This window comes from Xenopus laevis, chromosome 7L (genome assembly GCF_017654675.1).
Source record: "Xenopus laevis strain J_2021 chromosome 7L, Xenopus_laevis_v10.1, whole genome shotgun sequence".
NCBI lineage: Eukaryota > Metazoa > Chordata > Amphibia > Anura > Pipidae > Xenopus > Xenopus laevis.
Genome location: NC_054383.1, coordinates 59,291,245 through 59,314,590, shown reverse-complemented (window position 1 = coordinate 59,314,590; position 23,346 = coordinate 59,291,245). Strand labels below are relative to the sequence as shown.

General features: G+C 38.7%; 1 protein-coding gene across 9 annotated transcripts in view; it reads left to right on the top strand.

Moving 5' to 3' along the window:
* tubgcp2.L (tubulin gamma complex associated protein 2 L homeolog) overlaps positions 1-19,012 on the top strand; it is a 221,034-nt gene extending 202,022 nt beyond the window's left edge. For all 9 annotated transcript variants that reach the window (XM_018224523.2, XM_018224524.2, XM_041568527.1 and 6 more), the window contains one exon: positions 18,308-19,012. In XM_018224523.2, the coding sequence (XP_018080012.1) occupies positions 18,308-18,419 (112 nt within the window). In that variant the 3' untranslated portion in view covers positions 18,420-19,012. The remainder of the gene's footprint in view (positions 1-18,307) is intronic.
* The last annotated feature ends 4,334 nt before the right edge of the window (positions 19,013-23,346 follow it).

The following is a 23,346-nucleotide window of genomic DNA, read 5'->3' as shown; positions in this document are numbered from 1 at the left end:
AAGCCAGGGAAGAAGAGCGGACACTTCCTGAACAAGATTGGTCTAAACAATGGGATAATGCAGAAAAGTTCTATCAGCACCATTATTCTCGAGACAGGTATAAAGTGTTGTTTCACTGGTACCTGACCCCAGCTGGAATAGCCAAATGTTACCCAGATGTTAACAACCATTCTTGCAAAGGCTGTTCCTCAGTAGGAACAATGTTCCATATTTGGTGGACATGCCCAGTAGCAATATGGGTTAGGATTATGATCTATAACTTTATTTTCTCTGTTCTACACATTAACTTGAAAAGGGACCCATATGTAGCTCTTTTCGGAACAGTCCCAGATGGAGTGACTAAGGTCGTCTACTGAATAATCTTTTTATAGCAGCTAGGCAAGTAATAGCTAAGGCATAGAAATTGCCCAATCTCAAACTTGAATGTATGAAGGCAAAATTGGATTGCATTTTCTCCAATGAGCATTTGATTTAATCATCTATGCACAGGGCTATCTTACAAAATGTATATTTGGCCAATATACATTTTGTAAGATACCAATACCAATCTTACTTTTCCCTTTTTTTTCTTTTTAAGTCTGATGAATCAGATGAGTCATCTATAGTTTTATTTTACATGCATACGTTTCCTGATGTTTAATACATATGTGTAACAAGGTCACTGCTTTTCCTTCTTGCTATTTACATTGCACAATGGAGAGTTAGAGCTAAGGTGACAACTTTCTTTGTAATAGGGAATCTCCTTAGTTGTTTCCACTTGCCTGTCTCCACTAGCTTCCCCATAATACTCTAGCTCACCTATATCCCCTTACCAAGTTTAAAGAATAACTAAAGCTTAACTAAAGCTTACTAAAGAAGTAGGCTAGAAATGCTGTACATTATGTTTTGGCTTCTGTGACAAGTTTTGATGTTCTGGATCGTTGCTGCTATTGAGAAACTAAAACTTAAGCTGGTGCAATAAATTCAGTGTATAAAATATGGCATGTTTAGCCGTATTTATTTTTAATGTTTAGTTCTCCTTTAAACATACCTCTAGCCTCTTAACCATTTTCCCCCCTAGCACCACAAACCCCCTTCCATTGTGGAGCAGTTTGTCATGGCTATATAGATTGTGTACTCCAAGTAAAAATCAGTCCGTTGCTCTAGGTAACCAAACACTTTCCTACGCTAGTACTTTAGCCACACATTAAGCTCCCGCTGTCTTCTAAAGTTGCTTGTGTCACAGGTTAAAAAAACAAAAAACTTTTGTTTCCCCCAGGCGGAAAAATCCCCACACTTGCTTAACAAGTATGGATTGATACCCTATTTGACATTATATCAGCCGGGAACAAATGAGTGCATTTTTTTAGTTTCTACACCAAGCATATATGACTTCATATAGACTTTACAAAATCTTCCCAAAATACTTAGATGAATCAGTCTCTGACACATTTTATTTACATGGTCTGGACTTGGTCTGAAATCCACTGTTTGTGGTCCTCTATAATTGATTTAACATCCGCAATCTACAAATCCCTCTCTACACCCTAAGGTGACCAGAAGAGTCTTCCCAGTATGGTCCCCATGTCTGGCCCTGGCTACTAAATTAATTATCCCATTTGTGTACAGGAGCAACATGTGTGCTCTCCTATTTAAGCAACTTTATCACTTTGTGATATTTTGAAATACCGACATATAGACTGTACAGACCTTATTTAGCATGCTTATTTTTTTTCTTTTTCTGTTAATAGTCTGTAATGTACTGTATGTATTCCCTTGAGTTTCATGGTTACTATCAATCCATACCACTTACTGGATACCAGTGCTAGACCAGCCAGGCGTCCTAGGCAACCTGGAGGTTGTGGAGCCTCCCACCCCCCGATGGGCACATGTGTGGACGCCCACTACGGGGGAACAGCGCAGAACAAGTGAGGAGTGTGGAGACAGGGGACCAGACTAGGGCTAGAGAAGGCTTTTCACCCTAGGCACGTGCCTCTTCCGTCTAACCCTAGTTCTGGTCCTGTTGGTTACAATTTAAAATTACAGTTCGTTTTGTTATAATAATATTGCATTGTTTTGTACTAAGATGGTTATTTGAAGTAGGTTAATATTCTGCACATCATAAGGAGGTTGTTATTTTGTTTACATATATCGGTTGCTAATTAATTGTAATAGTCAGTGCATTAACCCTTTAAGTGCCAACAGAATTTAACATTTCATTTGCACACGGTGCCAGACATGTTTTGAACATTTTGTGCTGTCATTTTAGGGGCATTTCCTGGGGGGGATTTTTAGTTTACCTAGGAAAACTATACATTTTTTTCAATAGAATCATATTTTTTCTAAATCTGCCTAAAGTTTTGTGTATTTCCACTACTAGAACAATATTTAGAGCTGTAAATACCAAAATAATAAATAAAACATTGCTATTTTTCATGATCTAGGGATTGATCAATTAAAGCACTTTTTAGTATGATATAGAGAGAGACAATCTGCAATTGTTTTTAATTTTATTTTATTACTTGTCGTTTTTGAGTTATTTAGCTTCTAATTCAGCTGCTTTCCAGTTTGCAATTTCAGAAGTCTGATTGCTACAGTCCAAAAGACTAAAAGTGCTTTAGTAGCCACTGAGTGACAGAGCCTAGTGTTGCAAAAATCCCTAAATCCTTGTCAGTAAAGGAGACCATTGCCATTTAGTTTATACTTGCCATTTTTGTTATTTCTATCAGTGCACAACCTTGAATCTATCAATATTGAACCTCATGTGCCAGTTTTCTGCCCAGTTCTCCAATTTAGTCAAAGCTCTCTGCAAAATGGCAACATCCTGCACTGAACTGTTGCACAATTTAATATCTTTTGCAAAAATAGAGACAGTGCTTGCAATGCCTGCCTCAAGGTCATTAATACATAGAATAAAAAGCAAAGGGCCAAGGACAAACCCCTGTTGTACTCGACTAACAACACTGGTCCACTTAGAAAATGTTTATTTACCACCCATTTTTGTAATCTATCCTTAAGCCAGCTCAATTTAATTCCAAATATTATGTTCCAGGCCAAGTTTCTTAATTTTTTTGTGCTACTATATCAAATGCTTTAGCAAAGTTTTTTTTTTTGTCTGATTTTATTGCTGTCACTATGCATTCCTGGTCAATCTTAACAATGTTTTCTGAGTAACCATAATTAGGAAGCATTTTAGTAGATCACATCCACTGCCACCCAGGTATAGGTTTCTGCCTCCAAGCCAGGAATTCAAAATTAAGCACCTGCTTTGAGGTCAAAGGGGTTGGTGAGCAACATGTTGCTCATGAGTCACTGATTGAGGATCGCTGTCTTAGATGAACACCAACCAGTCATAGACCATTTAAATCTTGTGTTCAAGTCTCATTTGAATTTCCTCATTAATCACCCATCCATCAATAATTATATTTTTAGAATTGGGCCTATTAAAAATGAAGCATTTGTTAGCTGATTCCTCAGTAGTGTAGAAAAATAACAGTTCAGAATTAGTTTTTTCCCTGTGCCTCAACTTAACTAATTGACCACCACTAATTGGCTTTTTTTTTTTTACTATTTATATATTAAAATAATAATTTTGGATTCATTTTATTTGTCGCTGCAAATACCCTTTTCATTCTTTATTTTAGCATGTGTGATAGCAATTTGACATGGCCTCTTTGTATGTAACAAAAGTGTCACCTATTTTGCTAACTTTTTTTTTTTTTTGTCTGATTTTATTGCTTTTACTAAAGTTAAAAAAGAGTAAAACCCCTCTCTATCTAGTTGCCACCAATTAATAATACCACATTAATTGCCAATGTCTATATTGTTCAGTCTCTAAGTTTCTGATAATTAAGATTCATTTCAATAAATATTTTTAAAAAAAACCTATGTGATTCGTTATTACGTGATTAGTGTTTGAATCCAGAAAATGATTGCCCCATTAGGTGCTTGGTGCCTTTAAGTAATAGTTAAAAGTTACTTGTAGTATACTAAGTTAGGTGATTATAAATTACTCAAATGACTTAATTGATTAAAGTGCTAGTGCAATATTATTCTAAATTCATAATTAAATTAATGAATTAATTAAATAGTTGTGCCTGCACAAATCTGGGTAATGATTTAATTCGAAATTACCACCAATTAATCAAGAAAAATTGTGACTGAATTTATTATACACATTAACTGAACAGAAATTAAATGAAAACCAAAAAAGGCGGGGGGAAAGAAAACCCACCCCCACTAAAATGGTAAATTGTAATTGTTTAGCACACCTCAGTCTAAGCTGATAGGTGTTTAAAGTGAAAACGTTAATTAAAAAGAAAGAAAAAACGTATCAAAATGTCCACATAAAAACCAGCATTGAAGAAAAAGATAGAAATTGAAAATTATTAGAGGTGGAGAAGTCCCAAGAACTAACTGCCTATGATTTTTCTAGATTCTGGGACCCCACAAGAGGGATAAAGTAGGTCACTGGGGACTGTAGTCTCGATTTACCTTGCTATCTCTTTAATTTTTCTAATCTTCCCTAAAAAACTACAAATCCCACAGTGCCATTCGATTGCAGTAAAGATTAAGAGAAGGCAGAACCAATGCGGTCTTTAAAAAGCCTTGGAATAATTCCAAGTGTAAGAAACTATTAAAAAATTCAAGCAATAGCTCAAAGCAGTAATTAGAGCGTTTAAAAAGTATGCCCACACGTGTTTCGCCTCCTGGCTTTGTCAAGGCAAAATCTAAAATGCGCTCGTCCATCTTTGCGTCTTTATCACTTTTCTAACTGGAAATCTCGCGATGCTTGCGCATCTCGCGTGACGTCATAGCGTAGCGTTCCAGGATAAGACGCAGGTTGTGTATTCGTTGCTAAGCGACTAACAACGCTTAGTTCGATGAACGATTCTCTACCCTTGGATCAGGATATTCTCTCCTGCTCTATAGATACCAAGGGGGGAAGGATGTCATAAAACTCCGTATTTTTATAGAAACCATAACCATAATTAGGAATCATTTTACGTAACAAGCGTAGTTTCTGAGTTAATCCTGGAGAAAGTCACAACACACTGTGTATGGGTATGGTTAGGAGAAGTGGGTTGCTTGGAGAGATAGCGAATGGGACTATGGACATTCCTGATGCCAAGGCACAATGCACTAGGATAATGGATTTGCTATGTTTTTATGCCAAGTTGTTATGTGTGTAACTGGTGTTACCACAAGAGCAAGACACTGACATTGCTTGATTCTTAGAACTTCTAAAGGCTAGACATTCAGCTGATGGTGTAAATGAATGATGGAGTCATGTTGTTTGAGTAAACCTTGGGGGACACCTAAGCACAATATATGCCCAGAAGTAGTCCCACTGAATGGCCACCTGTGATATATGACAAATTATGAGGATACTTTTTGGAGGACAAATAAAATGTCACCTAAACTTTGAAGGGGGTAATGCAATATTGGACATACATGTACTGTTTATTTCCTCTACTATTTACCATCATGTGCACTTCTGATTTTTTGATAATGTGCAAGTGGTAGATTTACTTGGAGTTGCACTTTATGTATTGTCCACAAAGAAAATAATAGTAAATTAAGTGGGTAATTTTATGACCCGCTTTTGTCTTCAAGTCTTCTGCTGACTAACCGCACCTGTTTTTAAAATAGGATGTAAGAATATTTGCCCACAAATGCGTGTATGTTTAACTTTATTCGTAAAAATCTGTTAATGAGCCTCCACACCATACAATTGCATACAGTTCACATAGGGAGGGTGTCATATAATAGATACTATAAATATACACAGTGTACAGAGCTTATATAAGTACATTGAGCTTAAGTGCTATGTGATAAGAGACACAGTAGGAAGGAGGTCCCTGCCCTGTGTAGCTTACAGTCTTAAGTGGGTGGGTGGCTAACATAGAGGCACAAATTGGAGGGGGAAAAGTGCACAAGTAAAGGTATTGTCCAATAGGTGCTAGGATTAGACTAATGTTGTAGTGTTCCAAAAGGTAAACTCTTTTTTTTTTCTTGAAGAGTTTGAGAAAGCACTCCTTACAGAGAAATTCAGGGATGAAATTCCAGAGGTAAGGAGCAGCAAGATAGAAAGGTTTAAGACGAGAAGTGGCAGGGGAGGGGGGGGTGCATGGTGTAAAAAGATGGCTGCTCTGAGAGGAGCAGAGGAGACGGCCAGGAACGTACAGTGAGACAAGTAAAGTAATGTAGTGAGGAGCAGAGCAGTGAAGGGCTTTGAATATTAGAAGAATTTTATATGCTATCCTTTGCTTAACAAGCAACATGCTAAGGCTGTTAATTGGGGTTGAACAGGTTCCTGCTTAAGAGAGAGCAGGAGGAGAAGAACCGGTTAGTAGGAGATTGCAGGGTTTAAGATAAGGGCATTAATTCGTGTTCTGGCTGTTATTTGTAAAAGAAAGGGACGTGTCTTAGCTATATTGCGGAGGAAGAAGCGGCAAGTTTTGGCAGTAGTATTAATATGATTAGAGAATGAGAAAGACTGGTCAAAGATTACCCCCAGGCAGCATGCTGAATTAACAGGGTTTATGGTCATGCAATCAATAGTAATGGTGAAAGGAAGAGAGAGGCTAGGTTTAGGTGGGAAAAACATTAGCTCAATTTTAGCCAGGTTGAGCTTGAGATGGAGTGCATTCATTCATGAGGAGATAGCTAGTAGGCAGTTTCCGATCTTGCTCAGAATATCAGTGGTTAGTGAAGGGGTGTCTAAATATATCTGGATGTCATCGGTGTACAAGTAATATTTATGGCCAAATGAAGATATAAGATGTCCTAAAGTGAGAGTGTACAAGGAAAAAAACAGAAGGCCAAGTACAGAACCCTGAGGCACTATCACACAGTTAGCAAGGGATTGAGTAAGTGCTGGAGTAAGGACAGGAGCACACTGTTTTATAGTAGTGGTGATGGCATGGGATCAAGTGAGCAAGTTGTTGATGGAGAGGACAGGAGAAGTTTTGAGATTTCAGACTTGGTTATAAGGTGAAAGAGTTGAAGAAGGAAAGAGAGGAGATTTAGGAAGGGTGAGTGTATCTGAAGAATGGGAAAATTGTGTGCGGATAGAATCGACTTTGCTTTTAAAGAAGTTTTGGGGGCTATGGTCAGATGTTTCATTCATAGAGGGATAAAGCAGTGAGTTGTATGGAAAAACAAACGTTGGGTTGGATTTATTATTATTTGAGTGTTCTATACTATTCTTGTTTAGCCTGAGATAGGGCGGTACCAAGGCATACCATAAGAAATTTATAGTGGAGGAAGTCCGCTTTTGTACGGGATTTCTTCCACATATACGCTCTGACGTTCACATGTATTGCGGGCCTAACCGCAATTTAACTGCATACCGGCCTGGTTATTGATAGCAGTAGACAGAATAGAATTGTATCTATTTACCAGTAAATCAGGATCAGAGGCTAGAACTGAAAGAATTGGATAAAGCAGTTATATCAACAGCACAGATATTACGAACCAGAATTTTTGGTAGGGAGAGAGGGGAGATTGTACCGGATTGTCACATTACACCTGGTGCAACTATGAATGTCACACTATAAGTAGTTTCGCCAGTGCTCCGCAAATTCACTAAAATCCAAAGTTGTACTCAGGGGTAGCGTAAGGTTGCGAAGTTGCGCTAGCGTTGATTCGCAAAGCGAAGTTACGCTAGCGATGGTTAATTTGCATACGGCGCCAAATTCAAATTTCAATGGAGGAATATGTAGCAGTACTACAAATGCCTGGGAAACCTTCAAAACATCAAATAAAATTTTTATTTTGCCCACTGTATAGTTAAGTTGCCATGAGTAAGGAAATGTAGGGGGGAAGGAGGGGAGCCCCAAAAAATTTTCGATCTTTTTCAGCCTATCACCCATAATATAGAAAAAACGCCAGCGTTTTTTGGGACTTAGAAAAAATTGCACGTTTTTTTGAAGAAATCCCTATCTACTCTATTGCGCTTCGCCTGGTCTGAGGTGGCGAAGGAAGTCTAGCGTAAAAGGTAGCGTTCAGAATCATTCGCGCGTTAGTGAATTTGCGTAGTTACGTCCATTGCGCAAATTTCGCCAGGCGTAAGGGTGCGAAGTTACACTAGCGAAGTTACGCCAGCGTCCGTTAGTGAATTTGCGAAGTAACGAAAATGCCCAACACTAGTGAATTGACGCTAGCGTTAGCCGCTTCGGCGCATAGTGAATTTGCCCCATAGTGTTTACCATGAAACAAAAAATTACTTCTTTTAAAACCACCTCCAAAGGCTGTAATACAAATTCTGTATGTTCTTGGAACATGGCAGGATGCAAATAACTATGTACTATATATCAAGTTAAGAGAAAGTTGGGAGATAAAGAACAATATTCGTTATTACATTGCAATCCAACAGATCAAATAAACAAAAAGATAAAATATTATAATAACAAATTGTGTTTGAAAAGAAAATTATTATTTCCAGCTGACACAAGGTCATCCATTCTGATTAGAAGAAAAGAGGTTCCGCCTTAATATTCGGAAGGGGTTTTTTACAGTGAGAGCGGTGAAGATGTGGAATTCTCTCCCTGAATCAGTTGTACAGGCTGATATATTAGATAGCTTTAAAAAGGGGTTGGATGGCTTTTTATCAAGTGAGGGAATGTAGGGTTGTGGAAGATAGCTCATAGTACAAGTTGATCCAGGGACATTTTGGCGTCAGGAAGGAATTTTTTCCCCAAATTGGAGAGGCTTCAGATGAGTTTTTTGCCTTCCTCTGGATCAAAAAATAAAAGCATTAGAGATTATTATATGATTCCCCTTATATATTTATACATAGCTATTATATTTCCCCTTAAACGCCTCTTCTCCAATGTGAACATCCCCAATTTGGCCAGTCTTCCCTCATAGCTAAGATTTTCCATACCTTTTACCAGTGTAGTTGCCCTTCACTGGACGCTTTCTAATTCAATAATGTCCTGTTTGAGCACTGGAGACCAAAGCTGTATGGCATATTCTAGATGGGGCCTTAACAGTGCTCTATAAAGTGGACCCCCCCCTTGAATTTATGCCCCTTTTAATACAGCTCAAGACCTTATTTGCCCTTGATGCTGCTGACTGGCATTGCTTGCTACAGTTAAGTTTATTATCTACAAGGACTCCAATGTCCGTCTCCATAATGGATTTGCCAAGTGCAGTCCCATTAAGGGTATAAGTGGCTTGGATATTTTTACATCCCAGGTGCATGACTTTACATTTATCAACATTGAATCTCATTTGCCACTTAGCTGCACAGATTGCCAGTTTGTTAAGATCCTGTTGCAAGGATGCCGCATCCTGGATGGAATTAATTGTGCTCGATAGTTTTGTGTCATCTGCAAACACTGATACACTACTTACAATACCCTTCTGTAAGTCATTAATGAACAAGTTAAATAAAAGTAGACCCAATACCGAGCCCTGAGGGACCCCACTAAGAACCTTACTCCAAACAGAGAATGTACCTTTAACAACCACCCTCTGTACCCTATCATGTAGCCAGATTCCTATCCATGTGAAACGACTTCATTAAACCCAACAGACCTTAGTTTAGAAAGCTGTCATTTGTGGGGCATGGTATCTAACGCTTTGGCTGTCAGGAGGCCTATCGGCTCCCAGCGGGAGTAGTCAGGACCAAGGAGGAAGCCCAACAAGGGTTAAAGTCCGAGTATGCAGTACAAATAGGAATCAGGCACAATCGTTAGTTAGTCCAGGCAAGAGTTCAAACAGGCAGGCAGATAAGGATCAGAGTCAGGATCACAGCAGGAATCAAAACCAGGAATCAGACAGACAATAATACATACAGGTACTCACAGGATTGAAGACCTATAATTGGGCAGGGTTTCAGCATTCAGGACGCCCTTTTATTACAAAATCCCGGCAACAGCAATGACGTTATCATGCAGCGACGCCGCACCCATGTGTTCAGCATGGGCGCTGCCATCTTGGATTTTCATTGCGACCACCTGGAAGGTAAGCAGCACCGTCATGTGCTTCTGGCTGTCCTGACATTGGCAAAATCCAAATAGATCACATCTACTGCCCCCCCCCCCACTGTCCAGCATCTTGCTTACCACATCATAAAAGATTTTCAAATAATTTGCCCACCACAGATGTCAAACTTACTGGCCTATAATTGCCAGGCTGAGATCGTAATCCATTTTTATATATTGTAATATCAGCTTTTCTCCAGTCCATAGGTACCATGCCACATGAAAGTGAATCTGAGAAAATCAGAAGTATTGGCCGGGGGTGTATGCAATCAGGCCCTGGCACCTTGTTTACATAAATTTTTATTAAAGCTTTATGAATCATGTCCTGAGTCAGCCACTGACTAGATTGAGCTGAGCCATCAGTGCAGCTATGAAGTAAGCCTGGGAACTCTGACTCCTTTATTATATACACTTTCTTTGCCTTCCTGATTGCTGTTTTACAACATTTATTATAGTGTTATATTCATTAATTAAATGCAGCTTCTGTCCCAACAAACTTGTAGTTTTTAAATGCCTTTCTCTTCTGTCCTATTAATATCTTTACTTCTATATTTATCCACATAGGGCGCTTCTACATGTACTCCTTAAGGGAATAAACTGAGAACAGTAATGATTTAATATCATTTTAAATTACAACCATTTATGGTCTGTGTTTTTAGCTGAAAACATAATGCCCAAAATGCTCTGAAGGGCAGCCCTCAAGGCACTAAAATTAGCTTTTCTGAAAATTATGGTTTTCGTTGCCCCAGTGTATATTTGTTTTTTGCTTTTTTTGGTGCTAGATATTTCTGCTTAGCAGTTACTTTAACTACAGTTGGGTCAGCAAATCAGCACAGCAGAAATCATATGAAAACAGACTTGTTGAAAGGAGGCATCCTTTGATGATCCCCTGTGCCTGTCGAAGATCACTTGAGTCGTTCAGTATCAACCCATTCTATTTATGCAATGCAGAGGAGTACTCTGTCTCTCTGAAACAGAACACAGACACCTGCAGCCCTGCCATGTATACAGTGTTGCTTGCTTTCAGTAGTAATATATCCATGGGTGGCGGAGGCATGTGTTGCATGATAATTTTATGTTATTTAATGTTGTGGATCAAACCAAATAATCAATGTTACCAAATATTATCAAGCCAAATAATCAAATCAAATTATGCTATGCTGGATCTAGTGAACAAACTAAAACCAATTGTATATGTAAAATTTCTAGACCACCTGGGTAATTGCAACCATAATATCTTCTCATTTAATGTCTTTTGCAAAAAAAAAAAACATACTTTGGGTTAACAATGAATGTAGATTATAAGAAAGCAAACTTTAGCACCAAAGATCAATACTTCAGCATGAAAATGGGGACAAGATTTTCAGCTAAAACACAGAACACACATTTCATGTATTATTAAATAAGTCTTGAAGCATCCTGCACCACAAGATGTGGCTTAAAAGTGTGGTTGACCTTCAGGTTAATATTTAACATGTTATAGACTTGCCTATTTTTTTCCATCTTCAAATTGGGGTCACTGAACCAACACCTTAAAACTTTTGCTCTGTAACACTTCAATTTTATTGTTGTTACTTTTCATTACTTCTCTTTCTATTCAGCCCGTCTCCTATTCAACTTCCCTTCAAATTACTGCCTGATAAAAGGAATTCTGTCACTGGAAAAAAAAATTCAAAACACATATGTTTATGAAATCCATTTTTCAAAAGAGCAAATAATTTTTTTTATTTATATTTATGCTCTGATAAACTTCAGTCAGCCTTTACTGCTGCACTGCAAGCTGGAGTGATATCACCCCCCCCCAGCAGCCTAACGGGAAGGTAACAATATAACCACTCCCTGACACAAGATAACCGCAATCTGGTAGATTTGAGAATAGCATTCAATAGTAAAAATCCAAGTCCCACTGTGGGTGGCTCTTCCTGAAAGCACATGACCAAGCAAAATTACCTGATATGACTGCCTACTCTCCAATATTACAATTAAAAAATATAATTGTTGCTTCAGGAATAATTCTATATGGTAAGAGTGAATTATTTGCAATAATGTTATTTAGAAATTAAAACTGGGGGGCGTGGCCAAGCTGACTACCTAAATGGCAGCGTGATCTGCGAGCTCCGTCCACCCGCTCCATAAGCAACCAGAAAATAAGCACAATAAACGGATTTCCAGCTCCGATACTGAGAGGATATTGACCGGTAATTGTCAGATGGCTCCTAAACCGAGAGCTACCCATAAACCAGGCGAAGTGGCCGATTTCTTTAAACGTAAGGACCAGGCCTCAAGCAGCCAAGATGGCGACGAGGCAGCTACATCAGACCCCTCGTTGGATGCGACTGACCAGGTTAGCAAACAAGACCTGAAGGACTTATACGATAACTTAGCAAAGCTCATAACAGTCTCGCAACAAAGAACGGTAAAGGAAATTACCACAGAAGTGACGGCCCTCGGGGAGCGAGTTACCGACAATGAGGAAGCCATTGAAGGGCTCCGTGCTTACTGCGCACAAACTGAGGCAGATATCTCTGATATAAAGAGACATTTGTTTGCTTTGCAAGACCAGCAGGAAGACCTTGAGAATTGTTCAAGGCGCAACAATCTGCGCATTAAAAATCTGCCTGAAAGCTATACGGACCTGGAACCAACCGTCATGAAACTCTTTCAGAACATTTTACCGGACATTGAGCCTGCTCAGCTCGAGATTGACCGGATCCATCGCACATTACGAGGCAAACCCAGGGATGGCGATGTCGTAATGAGACTGCATTTCTTCAAAACTAAGGAATTGCTACTGCGCGGCACTTATAATAAGGAAACCAAGCTCGAGTCAAGTCGTCCAATTCTATGCGGACATATCTCCAACTACGCTCAAAAGACGGAGGGAGCTTAAACCCTTGACGGAATTATTAAACCAACATCAAGTGAGATACCGCTGGGGTTTTCCGTTCAAACTGCTGGTCAATCACAACGGGAGAACCATCGCAATTTCTGATTTGCGAGAACAGAATAGATTGTTGACAGCTCTTGGCATCCCGCCTGCAGAGGATAATGCACCAGTTCCAAACGGGTATCCTCGCCGACCTCGACATGGGCATCCACCAAGCCACATCGTGCCTCTAGGCCTCCGGATGAAACACCTACCCAAGCCGCACAAAGGCCGCAACAGAGCTGAAGCCTTTCTTTCCTCTTCCCCTCGGCCAACTGTTAATCCGTGACTGACTCTACAGCGGGTGTTCGGGCGTGAGTACATCCCCCCTATGCACGATACCTACCTGGAAGGTTACAGTGGGAAGGTGCCCGCTCCGCTTAGGGATACTGAAAAAGTTCCCTTACTTGTTCCACTGTTTGGCTTGTGGGCGCAGCCATTCACAAGCACCTATTTTGTTTGTTTATGTTTAATGCATTGCGCAGTTATCATGTTGTCACCGTGTCATGACTTGTTTGAGGCGCTTCCTGGGTCCCCTCTAACACAGCCTACCCAAATTGATGGCCTACATGGACCTGACACTAATATCCCATAATGTTAAGGGTCTCAACAACCCCCGTAAAAGACGTCTAGCGGCGGATTATTACAAAAAATTGGGTGGGGATGAAATATATATGCAGGAGACCCATTTCGTTAAGGGAAAGGAGTCCAAGCATTGGGCAGGAGGCTTCACCAAAAGCTACTATGCCTCAGATCAGGTTAAAAAAAGAGGGGTGGCGATCCTTATTAAAAAGAATACTCCCTTCGTTGAGAAGAAAGTGATTAGGGATCCCAGGGGGCGCTTCTTGATAGTTGAATGTGTTTTGAATAATAGAGAAACGACTCTAGTGTCGGTTTACGCTCCTAGTGACAAGCAGAAATTGTTCTATGATGATCTAGAGATGAGATTAGCTACAAACGCATCAGGCTATATCTTAATTGGGGGTGACTTTAATACTACACCGCAGGCTGGCCTCGATAGGACGGGTAACCATAGCCCCTCCCAAGCGTTCCCACCCACTAGAACACTTACCACCTTTATGGCCAATTTGTCACTGTGGGATGTATGGCGAATCCAGCATCCAGACGACAGGTCCTATACCTTCTATTCTAATGCCCACAAAACCTACTCTCGCATCGATTTCTGGCTAACTAACCCTAAGACTCTTCCCTTTATAAAACATACAGATATAACGGAAATCTCTTGGTCTGATCACGCAGCGATTCTTCATACATTAACAGATTGGGGCACCTTCCACACCAATAAGGGCTGGCGGCTTAATGAATCGCTACTAGCTGCTGAGAGTATCACCCAGGAATTAGCGGATGAGACTAAACACTATTTTACTCAAAATACCACAGGAGAAGTTAGTATAGCAACCACATGGGTAGCTTATAAAGCTGTAATACGTGGTCACCTTATCAAACTAGCATCCCAAAAGAAAAAGTCTAGGCAACAGAAAATACTACAGCTGACAACTAAACTAAGGCAACTGGAGAAGGAACATAGCCATAGTGGCGATAGTACAATAGAACAAGCCCTCACACAATGCAGAGGTGAACTCAATGTGATTTTGTATGAACAAGCTGATCAGGCCATGAGATATACAACTAATAAATTCTATGATAAGGCTAATAAAGCTGATACGCTGTTGGCACGAAAACTTAATCCCAGAGCTCATGCCCAAACCCTACACCCACTCAAAGAACACAATGGGTCGCTGACGTATGACTCGAAACATATAGTGCAACTATTCCAAAATTATTACTCAGAATTATATTCAGGGCATACCACTGATCAGGCCACCAATACTCCTACCCGAATCGCTTCCTTCCTGGATAAACTAGATATCCAACAACTTCACGCTAATGAGAAAGATGTGTTAAACAGCCCGATCACTATTGAGGAAACAGAGGAGGCAATAAAGTCTTTAAATGCAGGCAAAGCTCTGGGGGCTGACGGCTTCTCCGCGCAATTCTATAAAAAACAAGCCAAAACTATATCCCTAAACCTAACGAATTTTTACAATGTTGTCCTAGATGGTAAAGCTTCATTCCCTGCTGAAATGCTCCAAGCCAATATTGTTGTGATCCCTAAGCCGGACAGAGACCTGACCAATGTAGGTAATTACTGGCCAATCTCGCTGATAAATACAGACGTTAAATTATTGGCCAAGATTATGGCCAACAGACTGAATATTGGACTTCCTGGCCTTCATTAAAGCGAAGAAGGTGCCGTCGGTCACTCTTGTCATTGAACGCTGAAAAAGCTTTTGACAGGGTCGACTGGCGGTACCTTCAATGTGTACTTATAAAATTTGGATTCCCATTTAAATTTCTCAATGCGGTAACGAATCTGTACTCCAAACCTTCAGCCAGAGTGTGTAACCTAGGTATTTCCTCAGATGATTTTCCCATACTCAACAGCACCCGCCAAGGTTGCCCGCTTTCGCCACTACTCTTTAACCTTTGCATAGAGCCTTTAGCTATACTCGTCCGGTCAGACCCCTCAATACAAGGGATTGATGTAGGCCGGGGAACTTACAAAGTCGCTTTATTTGCTGATGATACTGTTTTCACCCTCTCACGCCCCTTCACATCGCTCCCGAATCTATTCCGATGCATTACGACCATTTGCACAGTCTCAGGCTTTCGTATAAATCAATCTAAGACAGTAGCTACACCGCATAATCTATCAAACGCTTCAAATGGATAGAAAAAGGTATGAAGTATTTGGGGGTCAAATTGGCGGACGATCCCAACACACTCCACCATCTCAATTTAACGCCAATGTATGCCTACTTGAAAAACCTCATGCATAAATGGATGTCTTATCCAATATCCCTATTGGGTAGGGTCAATGCTATCAAAATGGTGATACTACCAAAACTATTATACCTGTTTTGGGCTTTGCCCATTACAATACCAGAGAAGGAAATAAAAGCTTTTCAATCTCATATAACATCTTTTATATGGCAAAATAAGAGAGCTAGAATCTCCACAGCTATATTGGCCAGGTCTAAAGGCAGAGGTGGGTGGGGATTGCCCGACATTAAGAGCTACTATCTGGCAGACAGATTAGCGCAGTTGGTCTAATGGAACTCGGCTATAGAGACTCATAGATGGGTTGAAATTGAGCATTATCTTACTTATCCTATTGGGGTCCAAGGGCTTCCTTGGCTCACCAAAAAACATAGACCATCAGTCTCAGAGTACTTATCACCTTATATCTATCATACATTATTAGTTTGGGATTCTTGCCGTCTAAAATACAATCTCCAAGGCTCACCAAGCCTGATTGTCCCAATCCATAATAACCCAGATTATGCTCCGGGCCTGGTGACCCTAGGCTACAAACGCTGGGCTACTAAAGGGCTATGGTCCTTACATCAATTTATTCAATGGGGCAAAATACTCTCATGGAACGCCTTTAAGGATAAATTTGGCATGACAGATCAGGACCAGTTCCAATATTTGCAAATATCTCATCTCATCTCTACTCGATTTCCTATAGCGCCTGTAGCTAAACTGACTAGATTTGAATGGTTATACTGTAACTTGTCTTTTCGTAAAGCTTTAATTTCAGAACTTTATAGACTGATATGGCATGATAGACCACCATCGAAAACTAAACACCAAATACGGTGGGAGACGCACATAGGCAAAATCAGAAGAGCAATGGACAGACATAGTCATCAACATGGCGAAGATTTCTCTGAATGTTCTCATAAAGGAAAAACCATACAAAATACTGTATGACTGGTACGTGTCACCCACTTTGCTCCACAAATGGGACTCTACTAAACCCAAGACGTGTTTTAGAGGTTGTGGTCAGGACACTGATAACTGGCACAATTGGTGGACTTGCCCAATAGTTCAACAAATATGGACTGATACGTTCAACATGATCTCCTCGATTCTCCAAACTCATGTTGCTCCAGACCCATGGGCGGCGCTATTTGGCAGACGCTTACACAATAAATTAGCTACACAAATCTGCTCCGCCACGAGATGTGTTTTAGCTTCCATGTGGAAGGGCTCTGGCCCTCATCAATCAGCGCTGGAAAGGAAAATATGGTGGATTGCAGCTAACGGAAAAATTACATACCTGCTGAAAGATAAGCTGGACACATATGACCTAATATGGAATCCCTGGATTACTAAAGATGACCCCATCTAGTCTGTTTATACCCCAATGTATGTGATATAACTCTACTCTCTACTCATGTAGAAAATTTGATTTGATGACATGGTGACAACAGAATATGTATGCAACATGTATGGTTTTTTGTTTTTTTTTTATCTTTCGTTTTATTTTATTTTCCTTACTTTTATATTATTTTATTGTATGTTGTGATACAGGTTTGCAAATTACAACTATTCCTTGGCATTTTGTATAAGATGTTAAACCTGAATAAACACAAAGTTGAAAAAAAAAAAAAAGAAATTAAAACTGTACCATAAAAATAATGACAGAATCCCTTAACAACCAGATATCTGCCACAATTCTAAACTGCAAAGCTGCTGATCAAATAAAAACTAATTGCACATTGAGAATATAACTGCATACAAGTATTTCAAAGCAGTAATCAAGAAGTCAAATACAGAAAATAACAAACCCATTAAGTATCTGAATAATAGAAAGATGCAGGTTTGCAGTGTGTCACTATTTAAAATAGAGAGATTACCTCCACAAAAGAACTCACGGAAAGCTTTATTGAATAAACCAATAGAAGGCATGGCTCAACTCACAAAACATAAAAAAAGACAAACTATTGCAGCTGCCTGAAAATTACTGGTGATCTTCAGTAAAGCAAATAATTAAGATCACTAAGAAACTATACTATGCAAAATACTAGGTACCCAGAGGTAACTGAATACAGTTTGGTGCTCCAGGCAAAAATACATTCAAATGGAAAGAAACTGATCATACAGCTAATGTTGATAATTAGAACTGACACAAAAAACTGGCCTTTGCTGTTACCAGTGTTTTGTTTAAACGACAGGGCATTTTTTAGTAGAATTATGCACAAAAAGTCTAAATGTCCTTAATATATTAATGATTTTTTGTGTTTGTTTATATGTATTTTATGGTCGCACCTACATTGTACACCACCTAATTGTCTAAAGTTATTTAGCAATAGTTATAGAAATGCCTTTTGCTTGTGCAGACCTTTTCAGATGATACCAAGCAATTGCCTAACAAGAGCTGTTCAGAAAATCACCTAGCAGACAGTGAGTGGGCAGAGCTATTTAAAATCAAGGATGCCAAAGTACACACAATTTTCCTTTGTATAGCTGTCCTTAAATTATATTTTCTGTTTGCACGGTGTCTTTATAACATTCAGGATTTAAATATTTCCCATAGGTTGGACTTTAATGGATTCTACACAGAACGACTGAAGCAGCTGTCATCTGAGAGAAACCAGAAATCAGCACCACTTTTAGGACCTGCACAACATGCTGTATCTACAAAGTGAAAGCTCGTCAAACAAAGACAGTACTGTGTTTCTTCTGTTTATGAATTCTAGTGATGTGTTATTCTTATAAATTCTCCATCATTATTATTCTTCATCATATATTTTATTGCTTAATTTTGTTTTTCCAACCAAATGTCTTATTGCTCAAGTGGATGGGTATACTGAAGATAGAAGTGTGAAACTATTCTGTTTTGTTTTCAAATCTGACTTCTAAAATCAGATTTCACATGCTTTGTGTAATACACATTGTTGGTACTTACATGATGATATTGTGGAAAACTCTGAGCACTTTTATTGTTTGTGTTGTAGCAAAATATTTGCATGTGAAATTTTATGTGGTACTTCCAAGTGAATATTTGGTAAGCAAAACAATTGTTTCAGCATACAGACCCAGTTGCTATGTTTATACATTTTAAACAAATGTTATACTTGCTAAGAAATATTACTTTTTCATCCAGACCCCAAGGAATAAATATGCAGTGTTAAAAAAAAAAAAAATATTGCTCATATGGCTTGCTTATGATTTGACATTTTACCGACAACTGTTCAAAATGTGCTAAAAAGCAATATTAATAAATATATAAATAATTTCATATTTATTGACAAAGCACATCAAGCTGCGTACATAATTAGGTAACTAGGGGAGCAATTTATGCAGCTTGTGTAAATAATGAAAATGTGTTGCATTATATATAACATAATAATAAGTGAATTTGGGGAAAACGGCATATGTCCCAATGTTGTTATTCATTTGGCCCAGGTTCACTACTAACGTCAAGTACTTCTGGCACCAGTGTTAGCTCTATGGGTATACAGGTATGGGACCTGTTATCCAGAATGCACAGGAACTGAGGTTTTTCTGATAACGGATCTTTCCATAATTTCGATCTTCATAACAACTTGCTGGTTTGCATTGTGTGCCAAAGATCAAGATGCAGATGGGGCTGGGGAGGGCCAAATGCTGTCCTGTATTTTAGTTAGCCACTGCCTACACAGAAAGGTATTGGCATTTTTATTATTCATTTGTTTGTTGCAGCCCAAAGACACCAATGGCAAATTCTTCTATATCACATACACTATCTAATACAGTGCTTCTTAAGTATTTTTTTGTGACCACAGCCAACCTTTGGAGGCTATATAGTGAATATATGCTGCTTGGGCACGGACAACAAAGCCACAAAAAAATACATATACTGTACTTACAATTCATGGATCCACAGAAAGTAGAATCAATCACATGATATTATCCACAGCTCTGGTATACAAAACAAATGAGTGAATCCAATTTGTAAGCAAAACACATTCACATTGCATTTAGCTGAACATTACAGCTAGAGTGCCCCAAATAAGCAGGTCGAACGTTTTAAACAAACACATGCCTTAATAGCCATATGTGGCTATCCCAGCAGAAATGAATAAAAAGCAAAGCGTTTGCTAGAGAAGTTTTGCCGGCCACTATCATAAACTTAAATTAAAAGGCAAATTTAGCACAATGAAATACAACCAGAAACAACACAGTATTCTATGAAATGCATTACATTTTTTTAGAAAAAAAAAAGATATTTACATTACATTACAGTAATGTAAATAGACAAATGAGTTAACCTGTGTTTACAAATGCATCCACGTACTTGTGTGGCAAAATTAGAGAGGCAGTGGGGCAAAATTAGAGGCATTGTTAATTGCATGTAAAAAAAACTGTGATATTGGTATTAAATATTTAAATATTTACCCCTAAAATGAATACTTAAGCAACAGATAGTTTATATGCTTGTATGTTTTTTCCTTGGGGTACAACCTATATAGTCGTGATGGATTGCACCTTAATGGAAGAGGGTTGACTGTGCTAGGGGAAAGTGGCTAAGAGGTTGGATCAGTGTTTAAACTAGGAAAGGGGAGGTGAAGGCTGAGCTAAAGAATTATGGGAAAGCTAGGGTTGACTGGGCAGTGGGATTAGTAAGGGGTCATGGGGGAGGAGTGAGGGAGGCATACAGTTGACCAGTTAATGAGATCCCTCTGTTAGAAGAAAACCAGGCTTAATACCAAATTAAGATCTAATTAAGTAATTTACATTTCAAAGGGAAAAGTAGTAACCTGCACTGTATGATGGCAAATGCTTGGAGTTTGTATGTAAAGCCTGAATTAAAGCCAGGCACTGGGGAGGGTGTGGAATCCCTCTGGGTAGAGATTTGGACCGTGCAAACGGTTACAAAGAAAATTATCATTGGTTTATGTTTAAGTGACTAGAATGAAGCCCAACTACTTTTACAAATAGAAACTGCTACACAACTAGGTCAAGTAGTTATTATGGGGTACTTCAGTTATACAAGCATTGACTGGGTTTATGGGGTTGCCAAGTCTGAAAAAGTTAACAGGTTTGTAAATATGCTAAATGATAACTTTTTATTTCACCTACTAGGAATGACTCTCTTTTGGACTGTGCAAACTAATAATACTGAAAAGTCTACTCCCAATAACCCAGTTCAGATGGCTGCATGAATGAAGTACTTGATCACTGACTTAGCTAATTAAAAAGTAAGCTTTATTAATATTATAACTTAAAATGAATCTGTATGAGCAACACCACTACAAAAATGTAACACTCAATGCATATCAACTATTTGTGCAGTGCTGGACAATCTCCATAAAAAACAAATATGTTTAAAAACCGCATAAGGTGGAAGGTGGACCACAATTGATAAGGAGAAGGGACAATGAGGAATATAAATTGATAAGTTATATGAACTGCAAAACCTTGTGTGGTCTATGTAATGATATGTGTCTGTAGTATGACCTATGTGGGGAAAAAAGAGCACTTCGTTGGAGAATATTAGAACATGTCAGCGATGTTAAACATAGACGCGTTTGTTGCAAATCATATAAATGTGTCACAATGACAACACAGGAGTAATGAAATGTATTGCTGCTGAAGAGGTCAGCTTACAATGCAAGCAAAAAAATTGCTAAAACAATCATATATCTGCAAGTAAGCCAAATCTATATAAACTGTTAATCACAAACTTGGGTGAAATGTATCTAGACACATTTCCTCATGTTGCTACCAGCAAACCAGTTCAGATAACGATTGTTATAATGTTGCTAAAACTTAATATTTAATTATAGTTGCAATAAAACATGTTGCCCATAAACAAAGACTTCAGAGCAGTGCAGGACTTTGTCCTTAAAAATAATTAAAAAACCGCATAGGGTGGATCGGTGGAAGCTTTTTTAAATGGTAGTATATATTAATTAAGTGCCAGTACACAATTGCTAATTGAAGTCGTAACAATCGATGCCCGTTCCCTCCCTTCCAATGTTCCCACACTCACCAAAACTCTTTATCTACGTGGGGAACCAGTGTGAGCTACTCTCGCCACCGTCCACCTATGCTGTCCTACGCGTTTCACTGACTGCTCAGCTTCCTCAGGGGCATAAGTGTTGAACAGGTCAAACAGACAACCAGAATAGGAGATGTCAACAAAAAATTATTACAACAAGAAGCACGTTGGGGATAGACTAGAGATCGCAGCCAATATGAAGTAAGAACTGGTAACACAGGCGCATTGGAAGCAATGTGGTAGGAAGGGCAAAATGTGCACAGCATATCTCGATTCATACGCTTGATTCTTTAAGAATTCAACTATTCGCCATCTGCAACCTGCCGAATTGGTGTTTTAGCCTATGGGGGACCTCCTACAACCAATTTGGAGTCATTTGGTGTAATTTTTAAAAAAAACCAAATTATTTATTTATTTATTTTTTTAAAACTCGAATCGAATTAGATTCGAGTTTGCAGGTTGATCCTATTCACCTGAATATAAAAAATTAGAATTTTTAAAATAAATTTCAATTGGTCTGAGTTTTTTTGAGTTTATGGGAGTTGATGGGAGTTTTTAGAAACTCGAAATTCGACCCTTGATAAATATGCCCCTTAATATCAGAGGGGAATCCGTTAATTGATGAGAACAGACAAAAATCTGAGATTCTGAACTCTTTTTGTGTCTCTCTACACAAATGAGGAACCAACTAATGAAGGTTTCCTTCTTAATAGTCCCATTTCTAGTAACAAATGCATGGTTTATGCAAGAGGAAATTTAAAAGAGACAAGAACATGTAAAGATAAACAAAGGTCTGGAACCAGATGGTATTTATCTCAGGGTACTAAACAAACTTAGCTTTGTGATTGCCAAACCTCTATACTTAATTTTTCAGGATTCATTGAGGTCTGGCATGGTGCAAAGAGATTGTCGAATTGCTTGTGTGGTGCTGCTATTCAAAAAGGGATTCCGTTCTTATCCTCAAAACTATAGGCCAATTAGTCTGACGTCAGGCATCGGTGGTAGTAAAGCTTTTTCTTGGGGATCGCAGGTGACGAGAGTTTCAGCGACCCCCTTTATCCTCCAGCAAGCCTTCATCAATGTCTGCGTGTCAATGAATGCTGTTTGGGCAAGAGTAGCTTCAGTCCGTTATGCGCATTTGCAAACTCTTCTATTGCCGCATTCCACTCTCTACTCTTCTATCTGTAGTAGAACTTTTGAAGCAGAATTTCCTTATAGTACAAACATATGTAAATGTATGTTATTTGATTATTGTCATTTCTTTAACATGTAATAAAATATTGTTTATACTTTTTCTTTTTTAATTGCAACAATCCATTCTTAGCATTAGTGTATTAATTAGATTAAAAAAATTCTTTACTGTCCCTACTAGTGAAAAGGTTATTTTTAAAATACCATACCGAGCTGTGGCACATAAAAATTGATCTCAGTATATAAATATACATAATTATATGGTTATAATATTATGGTCACAGAAGCACTCAGTGACTTCTAATAACCTTATTAGTATGACACATAAGTGATACTCAGTTACCTGTATAACTTTCAGCCTTATGCCTAAATATATATATATATATATATGGTCAGAA